The sequence below is a fragment of the Drosophila novamexicana genome, unplaced genomic scaffold, assembly GCF_003285875.2.
Source record: "Drosophila novamexicana strain 15010-1031.04,08,12 unplaced genomic scaffold, DnovRS2.1 tig00001340-arrow-arrow-pilon, whole genome shotgun sequence".
In the NCBI taxonomy this organism is placed as follows: domain Eukaryota; kingdom Metazoa; phylum Arthropoda; class Insecta; order Diptera; family Drosophilidae; genus Drosophila; species Drosophila novamexicana.
The window spans coordinates 843,046-863,229 of NW_020824850.1; the positions used below are offsets into that span (position 1 = coordinate 843,046).

At 43.9% G+C, this 20,184-nt stretch overlaps 6 protein-coding genes across 9 annotated transcripts; 4 read left to right on the plus strand and 2 right to left on the minus strand.

Annotated features, from left to right (window-relative positions):
* Window positions 1–287: 287 nt before the first annotated feature.
* On the plus strand, window positions 288–1,878 carry LOC115767176 (actin-binding protein IPP-like). Its single transcript, XM_030711366.1, has 2 exons — window positions 288–423; window positions 535–1,878. The coding sequence occupies exon 2, from the start codon at window positions 545–547 to the stop codon at window positions 1,595–1,597; it is 1,053 nt and encodes a 350-aa protein (XP_030567226.1). The 5' UTR covers window positions 288–423; window positions 535–544; the 3' UTR covers window positions 1,598–1,878.
* Window positions 1,879–6,781: 4,903 nt separating this feature from the next.
* Window positions 6,782–9,347, minus strand: LOC115767116 (protein nutcracker). 3 transcript variants are annotated; one of them, XM_030711271.1, is made up of 2 exons: window positions 8,959–9,347; window positions 6,782–7,972 (listed from the first exon to the last, which is right to left on the minus strand). In XM_030711271.1, the coding sequence occupies exons 1-2, from the start codon at window positions 9,098–9,100 to the stop codon at window positions 7,197–7,199; spliced, it is 918 nt and encodes a 305-aa protein (XP_030567131.1). In that variant the 5' UTR covers window positions 9,101–9,347; the 3' UTR covers window positions 6,782–7,196. The 3 variants fall into 3 exon arrangements, with proteins under 3 accessions (XP_030567131.1, XP_030567132.1, XP_030567129.1); XM_030711272.1 differs by lacking the exon at window positions 8,959–9,347 and adding an exon at window positions 8,160–8,256; XM_030711269.1 differs by lacking the exon at window positions 8,959–9,347 and adding an exon at window positions 8,160–8,260 and having other exon boundaries at window positions 6,786–8,098.
* Window positions 9,348–9,469: 122 nt separating this feature from the next.
* LOC115767115 (integrator complex subunit 10) lies at window positions 9,470–12,614 on the plus strand. Its single transcript, XM_030711268.1, has 3 exons — window positions 9,470–10,139; window positions 10,202–11,279; window positions 11,339–12,614. Exons 1-3 carry the CDS (start codon window positions 9,940–9,942, stop codon window positions 12,002–12,004), a joined length of 1,944 nt encoding a protein of 647 aa, XP_030567128.1. The 5' UTR covers window positions 9,470–9,939; the 3' UTR covers window positions 12,005–12,614.
* A 133-nt stretch (window positions 12,615–12,747) lies between these two features.
* On the minus strand, window positions 12,748–13,849 carry LOC115767118 (mpv17-like protein 2). The gene has a single exon (XM_030711273.1). The coding sequence runs from the start codon at window positions 13,746–13,748 to the stop codon at window positions 12,891–12,893; it is 858 nt and encodes a 285-aa protein (XP_030567133.1). The 5' UTR covers window positions 13,749–13,849; the 3' UTR covers window positions 12,748–12,890.
* Window positions 13,850–14,338: 489 nt separating this feature from the next.
* Window positions 14,339–16,951, plus strand: LOC115767153 (GPI mannosyltransferase 3). 2 transcript variants are annotated; one of them, XM_030711327.1, is made up of 6 exons: window positions 14,339–14,558; window positions 14,674–14,828; window positions 14,976–15,443; window positions 15,504–16,085; window positions 16,147–16,390; window positions 16,481–16,951. In XM_030711327.1, the coding sequence occupies exons 2-6, from the start codon at window positions 14,701–14,703 to the stop codon at window positions 16,616–16,618; spliced, it is 1,560 nt and encodes a 519-aa protein (XP_030567187.1). In that variant the 5' UTR covers window positions 14,339–14,558; window positions 14,674–14,700; the 3' UTR covers window positions 16,619–16,951. The 2 variants fall into 2 exon arrangements, with proteins under 2 accessions (XP_030567187.1, XP_030567186.1); XM_030711326.1 differs by having other exon boundaries at window positions 14,343–14,558; window positions 16,147–16,948.
* A 373-nt stretch (window positions 16,952–17,324) lies between these two features.
* On the plus strand, window positions 17,325–19,689 carry LOC115767147 (succinate--CoA ligase [ADP/GDP-forming] subunit alpha, mitochondrial). The gene is made up of 4 exons (XM_030711316.1): window positions 17,325–17,485; window positions 17,889–18,337; window positions 18,922–19,206; window positions 19,271–19,689. The coding sequence occupies exons 1-4, from the start codon at window positions 17,449–17,451 to the stop codon at window positions 19,484–19,486; spliced, it is 987 nt and encodes a 328-aa protein (XP_030567176.1). The 5' UTR covers window positions 17,325–17,448; the 3' UTR covers window positions 19,487–19,689.
* Window positions 19,690–20,184: the final 495 nt, after the last annotated feature.

Below are 20,184 nucleotides of genomic sequence, written 5' to 3' on the forward strand. Positions count from 1 at the left end.
CTCCTCTACGTGTCCTTTGTTTGCCCTTGTCTAATGTTCATTTTTTTCTGAAGATTTACTCTGGAAATATTGCTATTCTACAGCTTTATCATCTAATCATCGCTATCGGGACTATCATCACTATGCTAGATCATATTTATATGTCATTCCTACACTACAATTGCTGTGAAACTTTATATCTGGTCAAGTGATTAATTGGGCTTAAACCAGGCTCGTTTCTTTTGCCTTTTTGTTTTGACCGTTTCAAAATTGTTTCAATCACAGTAGGCAACGCGTCTCCTTCCCCGAATCGGTTAAGAGCTTCAGAAATATTTTTTGTAGTCTTCTGGCTGTGCTCGAGCTGTGCGCACTCAAATTTTCCATTTTAATAACTTGATTTGAGAAAAAAAGCTAAGCTGCCTATTGGAATAAATTTCAATTGAGGTAAGTTTACTTTGTATGAATATTTCCGATATTTCACACATAACAATTCAGAGAACTTTTCTAAGACATTTCTTCTCCGTTTTCTCGGTTTTTTCCTTTTTTTTTTGTTAGAAATCTAGTCATGTACAATCCAAAGAACCAAGTGCCCAACGAGGAGGAGATACGCACTCAGAATGCTAAGAAACTGAATAAAATGAATATGGATAAAATGTTGCCGGTGCTGCCGAAAAAGACGCCCTGGCAAGAGGCAGTCGAGATGCTGCTGACCAACAATCTGGAGAAGGATGTAAAGATAACCATCGGAAAGAAGGTCTTCGAATGCCACAGCTGTGTGCTGCGCACATTCTGCGAGCTATTCACCAGCACACTGCGTCCGGGCAACAATGTCAGCCTGCCGGAGGATAAGGTGAGCGCGGATGCCTTCGACATAGCCTACAACTGGATGATCAACTCGAACAGCAATTGCCAGCGTGGCAAGCTGTTGGATCTGCTGCTGGCAGCACAGTATCTGTGTGCCACAAAACTGTTGCAGAGCGTTGTGGGCGCTCTGAACGATGAGCGCTACTTTTCCAATGTGGATGCATTGAGCTGTTATGCGGAGGCCTGCAGCAAGGGCATCGATAGCGTTGCCGAACTGATGATAAATCGCTTTGGCAAATTGTTTCTGGTGCTGGTTTCATCGGAGGAATATCGCGAGCTGGACGTGCACGAGCTGTGCAGCTTGCTCGGCTCCGATTTGTTGGGCGTGCACACCGAGGTGGAGGTATTCTATGCGGCCTTGATGTGGGTGCTCACCGATTACCAGGAGCGCAAGATGCATCTGCGTCGTGTCCTAAAGATGGTGCGCTTTGAACTAATGCCATCGCTGGTTTTGCTCAATTTTGGCGAACGACTCAACGAACTGATGCCGGATGCCGTGGATCTGATGTTCTTTTTGCTGCACCTGGCCGTGATCAATAGCCAGGCGCGCTCGAGCATGCCGCTGGCCAAAGACGGAATGCGTCATCGCATCTACATCAGAGATCCCAAGTGCCCCTATTTGCATCTGCTTGAGAATCGAACTGAAGAGCTGAGCGCTACGCTTTTCAGGGATTATATCGTATCGCTGGAAGACGATTACGAGCCCTTTCAAGCACGCATAACAGAGGTAATCGAGGAGCACAACGCACAGTAAACCCGTTTAAATGGCAATCCGAGTCACACACACACACAAACCATATTAAATGCGTTCTAATAAGCTACTGAGGCAACTCAAATATCTCGGGATTCGATTTTCCTTGTTTAAACTTATCGATAATTCCTACTTGGAATCCTGCGTGTTCTTAATTCCTTTCGGGAGTGTTCGACTAGGGGAAAGACCTGAATCAAATGTGCCTACGATATTCGTGTATACGCAAATATTCAACGACCTTTGGTATAAATTGATTGCTCTCAGCAATATCGATTTTTATCGTTTATCGGAAACAAATTCAATTCAATTTATCCTTATGCATATATATATAGATATACATCTATTGGCAAATACTTTCCTCTTATTCATTTTATACAAAATTCGCTTGGAATTTTCTTATTTTATTTTTTGTTGGTCATATCTTGTAATTTGTATTTTTTTCAGTCCTGGAAATGCCCGTTAGCGGCAAAATTTGGTCTGTTCTGACCTCTTGATTGATTTTGTATCCAATATGTATCCATCTTTTTTTTTCAAAAATATTTATTCCTTCCCTTATTCATTCTGGGAGAAAAACTGTTGACTCGATTTGATATTGAAAGGAGTGCAAGTCTGTGTAAAACGTTTCATTAAATCACATGTGAGAGCTGCCTTTTTAAGCTCAGCTAAATCATTTGCAGAGTATGTTTTCTAGTGTGTCCTTAAGTTTATCCAAATACCGATCCCAACTACTCACTGCAACAGCATTTGCAGCAACAACAGAAAGAATCACCAGGATAACGATATGGAAAATGGGTGGAGGGCAAATCGAAGCGTGCCATTAAAAAGATATAGAGTTCGTTTACTGCATAATGCTGGAATGTCGATGTCAAAGCAGGGGTGGTGGGCGGTTGACTGGTGTCACAGTGGGCGTGGTGCTTCAAAGTGTAATTTAATTAAGAGCCCCACCAAATGGCGACACTAAATATGCGCCACACATAAAAGAAATGGCAGAAACAAAAATCAGATTCACTAGACGGCGCCAAGGGAGATGCGCGTCTATGCGAAAGCGTGGGGCCAGAGTACTAAGGACTAAGGACAAAGGACATTCACTGCAGCACAGCCAACGCCACTTAATGAGTTGTTTGGCGTCGTGCGGGGCGTCTAGGGGTAGGGCTAGGGAAAACAGACTGTGTGTAAAAAAATAGAAACGGACTCAAATGCATTTTTATGTTTAACTTTATGTCTTCAGTGTGAAATGCTGAAAGTGTAATTGGCCGACTCGAGTACTTGGTAAATTTGCATGGCACCCATTTGGAATAGTTATGTTTAAGTGGCATAAATACCAAATGGTTAATCCTCATGTTAAACTAGCTAGCAAAGCGGAGCACAAAGTAATATTAACAATTAAAGTACATTTGAGCAAAGAGAACAAATTTGAACATAAAAACAAATTAGTTTTGAGTCAAATTACCCAATTAAAATATAAAGGGTACTCCTGATTATTCTTATTAATATTCGTATTTAAAGGATGAAAGAGAATTTGGGAATTTTCATCTATAAAAAGGGTTCAGCTCTAAAGTATACTATAAAAGGAACAGCTCGAGCATAAACTCATGTAAGGCACATTCAGATCGGATCTCCGATTTTTAATTTTTAATATATTCCTTCTATAACGTTATAATTAAGCTTTTTTTTATTTAGTTTTAGCAAAGCATTCATTCTAAGAGCAAGCTGGTTTCAATAGCTCGAGCATTAACTCATTTAAGATCGGATCCTGTGCTCCGATTTCTCACAACCCAACCACATAAACTTGCAACACCGACAAACAACAGTTCATTTACACTACCAAGTGACAGTCGCCATTCAAAAGGGACTGACCCTAATCCCTTTTGCCGCTCACTTACCTCGATACATTGGAAACTCGCCATCGCTGTGACTGTGACAGAGCATAATCGGAGAACGGCAACGCGAGGCGGCGACCATGATGCCCGTCTTGTGGTGTCCGGCAACAGTCAGTTTGGTGGCCGTCAAGTGGGTGGTGGACGCTGATGATGATGAGCTGCTGCTCGCCGTGGCCACGTTTGATGGCAACGGATTAGACGCTTTTAGCTGTGCTGCAGTCAAAGCGTTGCCAGCAGCTCCGCTGGCTGGCGTCATGGTGGCACAAACGGAATAGGAGCGCGCCACATGGCTCAAGGTGCGACGCCGTATAGTCGCGGCTGCCATTGTTGTTGTTGCGGCATTCGCGCGATAATGATGCTGCGGCGTCGAGTACTGGTAATGGTGGCCCGACTGTTGCTGCTGCTGCTGCAACTGTTGATAGGCGGCGGGTGCACCGCCTAGCGACAAATGATGCTGCAGCGGCGGATGCGGATGAGCATGAGCTGCCGCGTACGGATTATGCGTAGGCGGATGCTGTTGCTGTTGCTGCTGTTGTTGGTGTTGGTGTTGTTGAAAGGGCGGATGCGAGTGCTGATGCTGCAGCAGCTGGCGTTGTTGCTGCTGCTGTTGCTGTTGCACGGCGGCCATTTGGAATTGCTGCTGCAGCTGCTGCAACAGATCATGCTGCAGTTGCTCATTGCTCTTGGCTGCCGGGGTCTCTTGGGTTTGGGTCTGCTTTTGCTTCTCCCAGGGTCCGTTGCTGTCGCCGCCGTAATCCAGCTTGAAGGCGTTACACTAACACACACGGACACTCACAGATTGCGCCTAGCTCATCGGTGGCAGGTTTGTTGCACTAATTGAGGCGCCGCACGTCGCCAGCCAAATGGGGCAACATTAAAACGCGTTCGCGTCTGCCAACAGCTGATGCATTCGGCCAGGATTGTCACTTATTTATGGATCGCTCGCTCGTGTGAGGATAACTATGTCGGTCATACAACAGGACCTACTTGCAAACTTTCATCAAATAGCAGCACACGCGAGCACACATACACACACACATATATAAGCATATATAAACACACAAACACAAGCACACACACACACAAACTGTGGCTTTATCAAGGAGACAACGCGTTTACGTTCACATCAACCGACAACTCGACCAGTTACGTTGGGCTTAAGTACAACGACTGATTGCACGAAGCTTTGTTATCCTGTGCAAAAGCTGCCAGAGCAATGCCAGCACAGTCAAAAGCACAGTCAACCTGGAGAGCCAGAGGCTGCAGCAAAGAGAGCCAGAGACAGAGAGAGAGCGAGAGAGCGCGCGCTGGCAAAAAGCACAAAACTGGACCAACAGCAGCCTGTGTGTGTGTGTGTGTGTGTGTGTCTGCGTGCATGTGTGGGGGAGAGAGAGCCTGGTCTGTTTATGAACATTCTTTGCATGCAACGAGCGTATGTTTTGCCAACTCTTCCACTTTGTTTACCGTAAAAGCGTACACGAAAAAAAGTAAGACAACCGACAACACGACAGCTATGAAAAGTGTGGCACAGTTCAAGGCGCACCACAGTGGGGCAATATCGAACAGAACTAATCAATCGTAAAATCAACTATATTTTTTTTAAGTTTACAATTAGATTCAGTTTTGATGCATATCTATTTGAATGCAGAACGCCCTTCTATGCGATTTTCATAAAATTTAGCACTTGACTAATTTACAATCTGATTTCGTGCTTTTCTTTGCATCTCTCACTCTCTTTCGCTCCCTGACTTTCTCCTACAGATTATCTTCTCTTTCTATTTCTCTCACTCGCTTTGCCTCTTTCTACTACAACTTCCTCCTCTCTCTCTCTCTCTGTCTCCCCCTTTCTTTCGGTCTATCTCTCTCTCTCTCTCTCTCTCTCACTGGTTTCCTGGTTTTATCTGCCTTTTACTTCATCATATCATAAAGCAATACTAAAACAACAGTGAGACCTGCAACAATTGAGTTAAAGAGAATCGCATAGAAGGGCGATATTCAACAGAATCTCTTGTACTAATTAATTATTTTTAGCTAAGCATCAAACATGGTTAATAAAAATTGAAATTAAACCTGAAACATCATTAAAAGAAACAAAACCAATTAGTCCAACCGCTTTTTCCAAAACCCAAACAAAATATCTCAATTGCATATAGATAAGATAAGACAGCTAGTGCGTCATACTTCATAAATTTCGCAATGTTATCAAAAACTTCCAGAAAAAGTAATCTTCAAAAGTATTTAATAACGAATATATGTGCCCAATGCATGGTGCCAGTCATTGGAGCCAAATTCACCCATTCCCGACCCACTGAGTAAACCATTCAAGCACGAAACACAACATTCTGAGCGCTGGGTTCATTCACCCAAACCAAGACACAACGTGAAGCTCCAGTCAGGCAGCGTAAACAGCTGCTCCTGGGGCCAGGACCCAAACAGATTTCAAGAGCAGCTGCAAAGCTCTCAAAAGCTTTTTCCCCACCAAGAGCTGCACGGAGCGGGCAGAGAACAAAAGCGTAACCCAAAAGAAAACCTGGTTTCTGTGTTTTTTTCTTTCATATTTTTTTTACGAATACGCAACGTCGTATTCGTAATTTATTTATGTATTTGTCACTGGGTCTTTTGATAAAGTTGTTGCCAGATAATTTCGATGGTGCCCACAGGAGGAGGAGCACACGAAGGTGGGGCCTGGCTCGCCCCACTGATAAGGACGCCAAGAAAGTCGATATCATAATACAAACACATAACAGGCGCACAAAAATGCACAGCAAGCAGCCCAGCATCAAATGGTATGTTAACCATATCAGAATTGGCTCTGGGATGGCATGGGAGCGTGGGGTGGGATGGGTGGTTGGTCTGGTGACGCCCGCTGGCAGGAGGCGGCTCTTTGCGTGGGTTGTTTGGTTTGCCGTGCGCAAACGAAAAAAAAAAAAGAACGAACGAACTGCTGAAACTGAAACTGTACTTAAGTGTGTGTGTGTGGGTTGTGTTGCTTGTTTCGATTTCTGCAGTGCTGTGTTTAAGGGTCGACTACTTTAGGGGCGTTCCATAGAGTTTTGGGCAACAAGTTGCATTCGCACTTACCGCTTATATCACGATCATAGAGGTAACTGCTGGCGCTGCTCTTAATGCTGATGCAGTCCAATGGCGTTGGCTCGAAAATGTTGTACGAATCGCAGGAATTGGCGCCGGGCGTGGTGGGCGCCTCACCAGCTGCCAAATAGAAAAGTTGGAACAAAAAATAAACAAAATTTACCGACTCAAATATACCCAATACATAGTCTTTAATTTCAATGACTTAAGTTTTTACCTTTTTATCTTATTCCATACATAACAGACTTATAAGGAAATGATCAAAGTACAGTCTTAACCTTAAAAGCTTCGTATGCTTACATTATATATCTTATAAGGAACACTCACTTAGTTTAGTTAGTTTCTTAAGAACCACCCGGACTTCCGTTGCAAATTAAAAAAAGTTTAAATATCGCCCTACTATGCGATTCTCACAAATTCAATTTGGCAAGTTTATTGCGTTTAAATTTTGTAACAAATTCAAATTTGATTCACATAATATATACGAAAAACTCTTGGGTTATTCAGATATAAAGAGTCATGATATTATTTAAAAGCTTGAGTATTCAGTACTTTAAGCTTAAAGCATATGTACCAATACTTTCGGCTTTCACATATAATTTAAAAAGTAACAGTATCGAATATGGTCTAAATTAATGTTGACGACGGTCTTTGAACTGTTTTTTATAGTTGCAAAGCTTCCAATTCACATTTGCCAAAATGTTAAGCTGATTCCTGTTCAGATGCTTAAAGATCTCATCGTACACTTCGCTGGGTAATCCGAGCAGCGAGGGATGCGGATGTAGATCTAAGGCCATAAGTTGCTGGGCCCGCATCGGCTGAAAGAGATTTTGGCGCAACTGTAACGAGAGCTCGTCCAGCTTGCAAAAGCGCTGATAAATCGGCTCTAGTTGCACATTGAGCACAAAACGTCCAATGGACAGACAAGTGCTAAAGCCACGCTCCTTTGACGGCGCCACCGGGCTAAGTGTTACCACCATCAGATCGCCCAGCACAATGGCAATAAGACTTGACTGTAGCGCAGTCATCAGGGGCGGCTCCTCCGCGCTTTTGCTGTCCAGCAAGGTGCGTAAGAGCATCCGAAACGCCGTGTCCTCGAATTCCCTGGTGTAGTGTGTCGGCAGATGGCTAAGCAGACGCACATTAAAGAGATGAAAACAACCAACCGCCGGCACTGGCTTCAGCAGTGAACGCTTCTCCAAATAGCTTTGGTTCTCCACAAATCCGGACTCCAATGCGACCAAATAGATGAGCAGCATTAGCAGCTCGGCGGCAGATAGCTTGCGATGGCTAAACAGGCTCAGCATTTCGCGCAGATGCAGAGGCACCGCCTCCGGCGTGGCGTTCTCTAGACATAGCGGCTCCTTCTTCTTTTCCTGCTCCGTTTGGACTTTTGATTCGGACGCCGCTGTAATGAGGCAAGGTTTGGCAATGAGAACACCATGTGCATTTTGTTGTTGTTGTTGTTGGGGTTGTTCTTGCATCGGTGTTGTGTGTATGTTGTTAGTTGACGAATGCGGTGGATTTTGAGAGTCTATGAGAATTACAGAGATTAGTTAACATGTGCAGCAAACAAGTATAGCAAAAAAACCAACCTGCGGTGCGTGTGTGTGTGTCATGCGTTACCAAATTGGAATCTACGTGCATTTAACTAATTTTTTTTTTTTTTATTAATTTTCTTTTTTTTCTTCTGAATTTTTTAATACATTAAAATTGTATACACTACAAATAAACACAAAACTCAAAGGTGCTTATTTGTACAAAAGTTGAGCGCGTGTCGTGACACGAAAAAAAAACCAAACACGACGTGTGCGCGATCAAAACAAAACAAAACACGAACCAAGCCGTTTACTTAAAACAAATATATACATAAATAAAGCACTAAAGAAATAAACTATTACTTATCAAAGTTACAAATTGTATAGCTTAACAGATTCGTGCTTGCTTACTTCCCATCAAAAATTGTTACACAACACTAAAAAAGAATAACTCAAGTAACAAACTCGAACGAAGGCACAAAGCGTGAGCGCGAAAAATTAAAAAAAAAAATAACAACAACAATTTGCCAAAAAACTAACATAAATTGTGTGCAAACATAAGCAATACACAGCAGTGAATATTATATATATTAATTACACAACAAAACTTAAATAATTACATTTTTAATTTTTGCTTCATTTTTCCTTATATTTTTTTTTTTTTTTTTAATTTTTGCTTTGTGCGAATATTTGTCAACATAAATTGATGGCCTTATTAGTCAGCGACATAACATAAACTAAACCAAATGACATACAAACTAATAATTAATATTAATAAATTAAACTATTTGGTAGCGATAATATTGTTTGTTTATGTATTTTAATTAACAATACCCAGCTAAAGGCGCTTACTAACCTGTTGATGCATCGGCTGCGGCTGACGGCGCATTTGACGATGACGCAGCCTTTTCCGCTGCTGCTTCTGGCGCTGCTGCTGGCGCTGCCTCGCCGGCGTCGGTGTCAGCGGCGTTAGTCTTTTTCGTTGTTGAATCGGGCATTATACGTTATGTGCGTATTAATTTCGTGTGCATTACGTTATTTTTTAATAAATTTTCCTCGAATAATTTGAAAATCATTTGACTAAGACTTGAACGCGTTCTGCGTTCCCGACACACACGTTCACAAATTTACAACAATGACCAGTGCACTTTAGAGCTGCACTTAATTCGCGGCGAGTTACTTTAGGCAATTACTTGGCGTTGTTGCACGGGGCGCCCGTTCGAGTTTGTCATGTTTTCAAATTATTTTGTTATAAATAATGCGACACAATAATACACCGAAATAGTTAGGTCTTTAAAGTCCACTTGTCTTATTGAAACTATCGATACTATCGATTAATTCGCTCAGCTATCGAATAGAACAGCTGATCAGTGCTGCCAGCCGCCGCACAAAAGAAGTAGCCGTATCGGATGTAAAAAATTTTGCTAAAATAAATTGAATTAGCTTTATAAGCTAAAATAAAATAAATAATTACGCGAGCACTTGTCACTTGGAAGCAATATGTATTTAAATTAATTAAAAAACTCCACTGTTTCCGGCTGACGATCTATAAAATAGTTCAATTTGGTTAGAAAGAAGCTGAATTGGCAACACTGCAGCTGAAATGTAAATAATAAATAAACAAATAATTGTTAGGCAGTAATGTTCACATACGTATATAGTTAATCGTACGCATTTTGTAGTATCATTTAATTTTATATGCATAATTGCACAGCATACGAGTTTATCTTGTTGCGACCAGCATACTAGCCTTATATATTTATCGCATACTCGCGTTGCGCTCATCTCTAATTGCCGGCAAAAACTTTGTTTGTGTAGCAATAGCAACTGCATTGGCATGACTTCCGTTGAGGAAAATGAAATGTTTATGGTTAAAGAGGCGCAAAGCGTGCGCAAAAGTGATCCCAGCGCGGCCAAGGCATGGATTTTAACTGCCAAGACGCTTTATCCGAATGCATTCAATGTGCAATACGAGGCCTACCTGCTGGAGCGCGACAGCAAGAACAGCGAGGAGGCGGCCAAGTGTTTCAGTGTCATGTAGGTGGCAGCCAAAACCAGTAAAGAAATCACTATAGTATTAAATAAACCCAATCTTACAGCGCCAGCAACTTTACCAATCAGCATGCGGAGCTGTGGCAGGAGGTGAACGCTCTGACCAATGCGCTGCGCAACGAGACGGAAAACACGCCGGAGCAGGAGTTCTATGTGAAGATGTACAAGCATCTGACGCCGGAGGTGCAGCACAATATATTTGTGCACACGATCAGCAATTGTGGCGATAATTTACAGCAGTGCATACACAGCTATATACTTATGTTCAACAAGTTCCCCAAAACGGCGGCAACGCATGCGCCACGTTTGCTGGAGATGCTCGCCGAGGGCATGAAAGCCGATCCGGATGTGTATCAGCGCATGCTGGTCGAGGAGGTGCTGCCTTTGATACAGAATAAGCCGCCAGAGCTAAATCCGCTGCTGGCCTGCCGCCTGTACACTAACTCCCTGGAGTATTGTCTGCGCCAGATCATGGACGATGAGAAGTGCGACACAACGGAGGCATGGAAGAACATATTCAAGGTGCTCATGCTTTGCGGCCAAATGATGGGCTGGGAGGCCTTTCTGCCCTTCAGCAAGCAGGTCAATCAGAATGTCTATTGGGACAAATTGGTGAAAATTCTGCGCAGCAGTCCAGCTGGCAGCTCCCAGGTGCTGTTCTATGCCACCACGCTGTTTATTTACTCGCTCCACGGCTACATACGCAAGCTGCGCATAGAAGATGCCGATGTCAATCATGTGCTTGTGGAGGGCTTTATTGATTGGACGCCGGAGGGTGGCGAAGTGCAGAGCATGGACTGGACACCGGATGGCGGCGAAGTGCAGAGCATGGAGCCGCCGAAATTTTCGGCAACCACAGCAATAAGCCAAGAGCTATCCGAAGCCTTTCTCCATGCCGCGCGCTGCTGGCAGCTGCTCAACACAGAACAGTTCCAGCGCGATTTCAGTCAGCTGATGTTGGCGCTGCCGCTGGCGCCGTGGATATCGCGCTTCCTCTTCGATCTGGCCATCTACTTCGGACATCGCGATGAGGCCAACAAGCTGATGGCCGACATGACCGCTCAGAGCACCCTGGTGCAGAGCCTGCAAATACTAAGCTTGAATCTAATGCAGGGCAGCATGACGGTGAGTGAATCCTCTAGAGAATCGATTAGGTTTTTTCATTCTCCAAAATTTTGCTTCAGCTTCAGGGCTTTCAGTGCATACTCAAGATACTCGCCGAGCTGCCCGCCACCAGTGGCCAGCTATTGGAGAACATCAGTCTGAAGAGCCATAGGCACATGATCTTTCTGCCGCTTACCAAAATAGCGCTCATCCAGTATTGCACACGCGCCATAACCAGTCGCCTGAGCCGCATGCTTTTCGAGCCCAACTGCTCGGATCGGCTGTTGGCCGATCTGTTGGCACTGCTGCAGCTGAGCCCCGACAAGGATGTGCTGCTGAAGCAACACATTTTCAATCTGATCACGCAACGCAAATCCTTCAATCTGCACATCCTGTCCAACTATATCATTGCAACGGACATCATCGAGGAGCTGGCCTTCATATGGAACTCGCAACAGCAGGACGATGCCAATTTTGAGCTAACCGGTTCGCCCACCGGTAGCAGCAGCAGCGGTGCACCTGGCGCCACAAACGCCGCAGGCGCTGCACAGCCACGACGCATTGGCACACGCGGCGCCGACAAGGGCGCCCGCGATGAATTCAAGTCCTTGATACGCCAGCAAATCGCGCGCTGCAACGAAAATGTGCCCAATCTGGTTGCCAATTTCATCACACAAGAGCAACTGACGCTGGCGCAGCACATCTTTGGCATTGCGCCGCCCGTCGAAACAATTGTCATCAAGTGAAGCGAATCTTGCGTGGAGTGGAACGAAGTTGTTTCGCACTTGAAGCTTTTCATGTATTGTAAATATAAATGTTAAGATAGATCGATATATTTATATATATTATTGATTATGTAGCTCGTAAGAAATTGAAGGAAATTTAATTGCAATGTAAAATGTATGCTAGATATATGAAATCCCCGAAAAGAAGCGACTAGCTTTGCACTTAAATCAATTTTATTTTAATTGTCTAAAAATGTTTACAATTTCTGTGCCTATAAAGCCGAATGTCTGAGGCTTACGCAAAGTTCTTATATCATGACATATGCTTTTACGTATCTATAAAAACTTAACTCGCCTGGATTTAAGGAAAAATTAAATAGATTTAAGTGCTCTAGTCGCAAGTAGCCGACTATGAGATACCCTGAGGACAGCGCTCAGCTGCTTTTCTTCTGGAATTTGTTTAAAGAATCATAACAATTGTTTTAAAATTGAGACTAGTTTCCAGTTGAAAAGTTGTTTTTATTTTAATTACAACATTTAATAACATAAAATTTATAACAAATGTGAGATGTTTCTTTAATCCTATACAAAATAGGAAAAGAGAGATTCTTGTGCAAAGACTTAAACTATATTTCGATTGCCTACTTAAGATACCATATTTGAAGATAATAAACATTTAAGAACAAATTAACAAATACAACAGTTTAATTTGGAACATTTTGCACATTGCTTTCATTGGTTACAAAATATATAGAGTTATATAGTTATTGATATATAAATTGTTGCTAATAGCCTCTCGCTAGCGTTATGCAGAAATTTACGTACAATAATACAAAATAAATACGATGACTAACAAATTTGTTTGTTAATTTACTTATATCACATAAATTTAATAAAATGCTATCAATTATGTTTTGCTTGTTGTCAGGGTATTAGCTGATTGTGGTGCTGTTCCGGATGGATTTCGGTCCGCAATCGGCGCATCCTTTGAATTGGACGCAACATCGATGGGCAGATCGATGCCGAAATCATGCTTCATATAGGACATAAGCACATTGTAGACTGCCGTGCAGACATTGACAAAGGCCACACGATATTTGGTATCCAGATATCGAAAGTTGATATATTGCGCCGCCGGCCACGTTAGCCAGTCCATCAGATAGATGTATGGAAATTTGGCAGTTAACTCCTTGTGCGTTGCCTGCAGCGTTTGGCCCTCCAGATAGCAGACCGTATAGAAGAATATCAGTATGCAGGCGGGCGACATGAACAGCTGATCGATGAGTATCTTATTGACGATATTCCGAAATGAACGATGCGGCATCACGCGATCCATCCAATTATAGACAAAATGATGCAGCGGTCCCTGCAGAGCGCCAGCGACGAACATGCGATAGATACGCTCGCCATCATAACGATCCTGATTGCGTAATCCGTGACGGTATTCGTACTCCTGGGCGATGACATCGCCCACGGCCATCAGCAGGCCGGAGCCGAGCACATTGGTGACCAGCAGATATTTGCCAAACATTTTGCTCCACACCTGCTTGGACCAGCGCAACAGCATGAATGTGTTCGCCTGGCTGGCCTCGCCCTTGCCGTGTGTCTGGCGCCTGGCAAGCATTCTGCCCACGCTGATTACATCAGATCTGGTCGCATTGCAGCTCTTTGTCAGCGTCGCAAATGCACGGCGTATGCATTGGTGTCTACTGTGGTGCAGCAGGGGCTGGTACAGGGCCGTCCCTCTGGCCGCCACCTCAAGCATGCTGTTCTTTTTTACAGTGTGCTCGGCACACCGGCTGAGCAAAAATTCAAAAAATAACGTGCGTTCCGGACTACTTCCTAGTTTGTCTTTTTTTTTTTTTGTTTTTTATTTCACGTTACGAATTCGTGTTTGTTTTGCTTATCGGTTTGACATAACGGTGAACGGGTGGTTGAGGGTAACGGGCGATGTTTCCATCAACGAGCATCAATGCGCGTTACCAAGCAGACCTGAGCACTTATCGATAACTTAAAAAACGAGATATTCTTGATATTTGGCAACGGTCTTAAATATAATGGAAAAATAAATAGTAAGCAAACTCAAAGAGAAAAAAAAAACGTTGCAATCGACAGTTCTCAACTGCTCGAAACTCTGAGCCCAGTTTAATCTAAGCCTTAAAAAGTTGTATTTAAATGCTTATAACGAGTTGAAAGAAAGTAGAAGGTGCAAAATTATATTTTTTTAATCAAACAAGGCTTTCAATAGATATAATAAATAAATAAGTTAAATTAATCTGTTTTTTTGTTTTTTTTTTAAATATACAGTCAGTCGCTGCAGCTTAGCTGCGATATATCGATTACTCTAAACTATCGGTTGTCTGCGTGTCAGTTGTGCAGCCCTGGCAACGTCGGCGTCACTTTGCTCTTTGCTTTGCTCTTTAGTTCGCGTTATTTTTAGGCCGCCTAACACAACTTTTTTCACAACGCCAGCGCGCCAAATGTTTTTCTGGCTAAAATAGAAAAAATTCCATCAAAACACGCAAGTTTCCGCTTATAAAACACAACTCACACGTAGCGCTATCAAAATTTTAAGGTTAGACACGTACGCCGCTTACAAAACTCTCGATAAAACAACAAAAATTATGAAATTTACATAAAAAAAAAAAAAGCTGACAGCGTCTAATTAATTCTTTTGTTTTCTGCTTTAGTTAACAACAAGCCAAAGCGTAGCCATTATGCGGCTACTATACGCCTTCGCGCTGATCCTGGCCGTGCGGCTGGCATCGGTTTTTGTGGTCAAGACCTACTACGTGCCGGATGAGTACTGGCAGAGTCTGGAGGTGGCTCACAAGTTGACGTTCGGGTAAGCGATGGCAGGGGGTCCAATCTAGAGTTGGGCGCGGGTGTGACACGTACACGCATGACTCAACGCAAAGATCGGATCGGATAGAAACCAAGCTTAACGGAATTTGATAAAAGAACGAATCTTTAATACTCTTCTCCCCCGCAGCTATGGCTACCTCACCTGGGAATGGGTACGCGGAATACGCAGCTACGTTTATCCGCTGTTAATAGCTGCCGTATATAAATTGCTGGCCCTGCTGCAGCTGGACAGCGCCCAGTTGTTGGTGCTGCTGCCACGTCTGCTGCAGGCCACGCTGTCTGCCTACTCGGATTATCGGTTTTACGTCTGGACTGGCAAACGCAAGTGGGCGCTCTTTTTGATACTCGTGCCCTGGTTCTGGTTCTACACGGGCTCACGCACGCTGGCCAACACGCTGGAGGCCTCGCTGACCACAATTGCCCTCAGCTACTTTCCGTGGTATGGCGAGGGCACCGCCTACTTGTGGCCAGCGGCAATCTGTTGCTTTCTGCGGCCCACAGCGGCTGTCATCTGGCTGCCATTGGCTTTCCATCATCTGCGCAAGAGCCGCTTGTCTGTGCCGGAGCTGATCCTCAAGCGCTTCGTGCTCATTGGGTAAGTACGCGGGAAGGGGTGTTATTGCCGACCCTATCAACAGCTTGTTTATTGTTTCAGTTTGCTGGTGGCCGGCGCCGGCATTGCCATAGATACCTACTGGCATGGTGAGCTGATTGTGACGCCGTGGGAGTTCCTCAAGTACAATGTGCTGCACAACATTGGCAGCTTCTATGGCTCGCATCCGTGGTATTGGTACTTCACTGTGGGTCTGCCCACAGTGCTGGGCATCAATACGCTGCCTTTTATATTTGGCATCATGCAGACCGTGCGACAGGGCAACAAGTTTCCGATTAGCAAACAGCTCTTGATAAGCATATTGGTGACATTGCTGGTGCTGAGCACGGTCGAGCACAAGGAGTTCCGTTTTGTGTCCTCGCTGTTGCCGTTGTGCCTGTACGTGTCGGCGGAGGCGTTGTCACGCTGGAGCTATCGCGCCTCTCGAACTCAACTGTGGGCGGCCGCCTTGGTCATTCTGGTGGGTAACGTTGTGCCCGGTTGGTATCTGAGCACCGTGCACCAGAAGGGACCCATTGAACTGATGCCTAAGCTAAGGGAAATAGCTCAGGAATACCGCGACGAGCGCGAGCATCGCGCCAATATACTCTTCCTCATGCCCTGCCACTCCACGCCCTATTACAGGTAAGCATTGATGCAGTTCTTTAATTAAATCTTAATTATATTAATGCGAATATGCTTGCAGTCACATTCACGAGAATGTCACAATGCGCTTCCTAACCTGTGAGCCCAATCTGGAGCAGCGGGATAACTTTAAGGACGAGGCCGATCGCTTCTTTGATGCACCCATGCACTGGCTACGCTCCCACATACCGGTGCATCCGCTGTCAGCACTGCCCTCGCATCTGGTGCTATTCGATACGCTGGGCGACAAGATCAGCGAGTTCCTAGCCAACTACAAGCTGCTGCACAGCATTGAGCACGCCGAGGTAAACAAACTGGTTGACTCCCAGGCGTTGCTGGACGAGTGGTCGTCAGCGTTGGGAACGCAACTGCCTAATGTCGCGTCTCTCTTGCAGTACGTGCAGTCGCGCACCGGTAAGAGCATTCTGGTCTATCAGCGGCTGGAGACGGGCGAGGAGAATGCATTTAATCGGCAGGAGTATCGGGAGCAGGAGCCTGATCTGCCGCAATCGAGTGAGAACCTGTTCAATTGAATATTGTATTTTTTGCTGGCATTTTATGTAGTTATTATCATCAGTTGTTGCAAATTTTCAAATGTCATTTTCCTTTTAAGTTGTTTTGCAAAGACTTAATGCAACAGTTAGCCCTCCGTGAAAAGCAAACAAGTAACAAATTGAAATTATTAACTTTACGGCCTTAGGAACAGTTTTTAAAACGTTTTCGAAACAAGTTTTGTAGTGAGTGAACGCGTTTTCTTTTTTTGTACTTTTGTGGTAGTTGATAATATTTTTTAACTCAATAGTTTTGTATTAGGCGAAAAATGTCTAAAGTGAGGCAATATATTTAAGCGTAAAGTAATATAATAATTAGTATCATTTTTTAAGTTCTTTGAAATAAAGGTTCAGTAAATTAAAAGAGATTATTTTTGGTTTAAATTTGAAAAAAGATCGATACTTTTTGCATTTGACATGCTCGAGCATGCGTGATCTTATATTAACATAAGTATATTTAATGAATACTATATATATATATATTATAAATTTCTCTATTATAGAAGCTAGCTCATGTGATAAAATGATAAAATATTAAAATAATACAACATATTAAATGATGCGGCGGCATCGATTGACGATGCTTACGCACAGCGAAATAGAGATGTCACCAAAACGATTATTATGTTCAGCGGCAGTAATCGATATATCGGTGTGCTCGAGGCAATATATCGTGTTGAGGGTCAGTGCCGTCGCCGTCGTCTGCATTAATTAAACGCGTTTTAAACAATAAGCTAGTCAGTCCGAGCAATTGCACAGCTTCAACTCGCACAAGCGACAGCAACAGCAAAAAGCACACACACAAACAAAAAATGGCTGCTTCAATGAGAGCGCTGCTGAAAGTGCGAGGTGAGTGAAAAAGAAGAAAAAAAAATCTATTGCGAAACAATTTTAAAACGATGTGTGTGCAAAATTATATAACCGGCAACGATTTGTGGCATGAAAAACACAAACAGAGTCTGCGGCAACAAGTGGCAACAACAACCATAATGGGTTTGGATTAATTGGAAAAAATTAAATGGATTCTCAGGCAAAACGACGTGGCTGCAGCTGCTGCGGCGGCGGGTGTGTGCATATGTGTATGTGTGTGTGTGTGTGCGTGTATGTGGAAAGAAGCAGAACTCGCTGGGGGAGTGGGCCATGTTCAAGGTTCACATGTGACCCGAAAAGTAGAACAAACACAAACAACATTTTGACAATGGACATTTTTCAACACTGTTCTGATCTTTTAACATTTGCATCTTTGCTTCAGATGGCTTCGCTGCCAGCGTTCGCTGCGGCTCGCAGTACAACAAGACGCGTTCTAATCTCAAGCTGAACGGCGACTCCCGTGTCATCTGTCAGGGATTCACCGGCAAACAGGGCACCTTTCACAGCCAGCAGGCGCTGGAGTATGGCACCAAGCTGGTTGGCGGCATTTCACCCAAAAAGGGCGGCACTCAGCATTTGGGCCTGCCGGTCTTTGCCTCCGTTGCGGAAGCGAAAAAGGCAACGGATCCACATGCCACGGTCATCTATGTGCCGCCACCAGGTGCCGCTGCTGCCATCATGGAGGCACTCGATGCCGAAATTCCGCTGATTGTCTGCATCACCGAGGGCGTGCCCCAGCACGATATGGTCAAGGTGAAGAGCGCCCTGGTTAGCCAGGACAAGTCGCGTCTGGTCGGACCCAATTGCCCCGGCATCATTGCACCCGAACAGGTTTGTAGCTGTTGCAGCTGTTGTGTGATGCCTCAAGACAGCAGCTCGAGAGATAAGGCTGATAAGCGTTGGGTGCAAAGTTCATTCGACTAAAGCGATCGCGGGTTTCTTGTTTGTCATACCCTCTTCACAGTGCACCCAAGGGTATATTGGTTCAGTTATCTGATCGATTACTTGGATTATATGCTAGTGAAGGTGCGCGAGAAAAGTCCATTTCAAAAAAGTAGCTGAATGGAATGCTGAAAATAGCTATAAATAGCTGAATAGGCTTTCAAAAAACGGCTAAATTTATTTTAAATATCTGAATTTTGTCAACTATTACACCGTAAACAGGGTATTGTGCAGTCGGCTGCATTCGATGAACCTTTAAACGTGTTTATTTGCCGCTTTATGGCTGTGCATGTGAACACATAATATAAATAGATTTCGACTATGCCCAGCTGGTTCATCATAACGAGCGCACACTGTTCTATGCTGGCATTGTTTATTGGCGCTTATCTCTCGGAGCCTGTGACGCTTGAATTTGTATCCACACATATATAAATATATAGTTATTGATTAACCTGTTTAACCTCCGTTTGCAGTGCAAAATCGGCATTATGCCCGGCCATATACACAAGCGCGGCAAGATCGGCGTTGTGTCCCGCTCGGGCACGCTCACCTATGAGGCAGTGCATCAGACCACCGAGGTGGGTCTGGGCCAGACGCTGTGCGTGGGCATTGGCGGTGATCCGTTCAATGGCACCGATTTCATCGATTGCCTGGAGGTCTTCCTCAAGGATCCCGATACCAAGGGCATCATACTGATTGGCGAGATCGGCGGTGTGGCCGAGGAGAAGGCCGCCGACTACTTGACTGAGTTCAATACGGTAGCATCAAATAATATAAAATCAACTGATCCAAAGGTAATCACATACGATCTCCTTCACACAGGGCATCAAGGCCAAGCCGGTGGTGTCGTTTATTGCTGGCATCTCGGCGCCACCCGGTCGTCGCATGGGTCACGCCGGCGCCATTATCTCTGGCGGCAAGGGCGGTGCCAACGATAAGATTGAGGCTCTCGAGAAGGCCGGCGTTATTGTGACCAGAAGTCCTGCCAAAATGGGTTACGAACTGTTCAAGGAAATGAAGCGTCTGGAGTTAGTTTAGAGTTAAACCAAAACCAAAATTGAACAAAATGTGACAAAAGAAAAAGCCGAGGTACCACAAGTACGACTCAGATGAAGAATTATGCAAAGCAGTAAAGATGATTAACTAAATTAAGCAAAAAGTGTCTGGAGAAGCGAACACAAACAAATAACTAAATGAATTATGTCGAAATCCTAAATAAATTATTGTATAATTCGCCCAAATGTGAAGTGACTACGAAAAGTATAAAAACCAACGATCTGAACAAACTGTGCTATGTATTCCATAAAAATAATCTAATTAACTGCCGTACCACCTTTATATATATATATATCAAAAGTTGAAGAAGTTAAAGCAAATGCACCGCGCACCTAAGATTCGAATTATGTTGTTGCACTCGCTTTGAATGCACTCAGAAAAGTCACCCAATCTTATTTGAAATATGCTTTAAACGAATTTGTTTACAAAGCTAACGTTCACGCTCGAAATAAATGTTGTAAACATGCAAAATAAAAATTGCATTTAAAATTGGTTTTAAAATATAATAACATAACAGTTGCAAATAACAGAGTGCACTTAAACAGAAAATGTTATGCGAGTCCGTGCTGTTAAGTTGAGGAGCATTACTGTTAAGTAGTGAGTAGATTTCGTTAGTGCACTTGTTATCGATACTATCGTTGGCAGTGCAGCTCTACCCCAGCTGTTTCCATATAACCCAC

Excerpts from the sequence above, each read along its gene's own strand:
- LOC115767115 (XM_030711268.1), top strand. The coding sequence starts at position 9,940 with ATGACTTCCGTTGAGGAAAATGAAATGTTTATGGTTAAAGAGGCGCAA. Across the intron at positions 10,140-10,201 it reads GCCAAGTGTTTCAGTGTCAT|CGCCAGCAACTTTACCAATC; the intron begins GTAGGTGGCAGC and ends CCAATCTTACAG. Across the intron at positions 11,280-11,338 it reads TAATGCAGGGCAGCATGACG|CTTCAGGGCTTTCAGTGCAT; the intron begins GTGAGTGAATCC and ends ATTTTGCTTCAG.
- LOC115767118 (XM_030711273.1), bottom strand. The coding sequence starts at position 13,748 with ATGCTTGAGGTGGCGGCCAGAGGGACGGCCCTGTACCAGCCCCTGCTG.
- LOC115767147 (XM_030711316.1), top strand. The coding sequence starts at position 17,449 with ATGGCTGCTTCAATGAGAGCGCTGCTGAAAGTGCGAG. Across the intron at positions 18,338-18,921 it reads GCATCATTGCACCCGAACAG|TGCAAAATCGGCATTATGCC; the intron begins GTTTGTAGCTGT and ends CTCCGTTTGCAG. Across the intron at positions 19,207-19,270 it reads ACTTGACTGAGTTCAATACG|GGCATCAAGGCCAAGCCGGT; the intron begins GTAGCATCAAAT and ends TCCTTCACACAG.
- LOC115767176 (XM_030711366.1), top strand. The coding sequence starts at position 545 with ATGTACAATCCAAAGAACCAAGTGCCCAACGAGGAGGAGATACGCACT.
- LOC115767153 (XM_030711326.1), top strand. The coding sequence starts at position 14,701 with ATGCGGCTACTATACGCCTTCGCGCTGATCCTGGCCGTGCGGCTGGCA. Across the intron at positions 14,829-14,975 it reads GCTCACAAGTTGACGTTCGG|CTATGGCTACCTCACCTGGG; the intron begins GTAAGCGATGGC and ends TCTCCCCCGCAG. Across the intron at positions 15,444-15,503 it reads AAGCGCTTCGTGCTCATTGG|TTTGCTGGTGGCCGGCGCCG; the intron begins GTAAGTACGCGG and ends TTATTGTTTCAG.
- LOC115767116 (XM_030711269.1), bottom strand. The coding sequence starts at position 8,211 with ATGCACGTAGATTCCAATTTGGTAACGCATGACACACACACACGCACC. Across the intron at positions 8,099-8,159 it reads CACACACACACGCACCGCAG|ACTCTCAAAATCCACCGCAT; the intron begins GTTGGTTTTTTT and ends TAATTCTCATAG.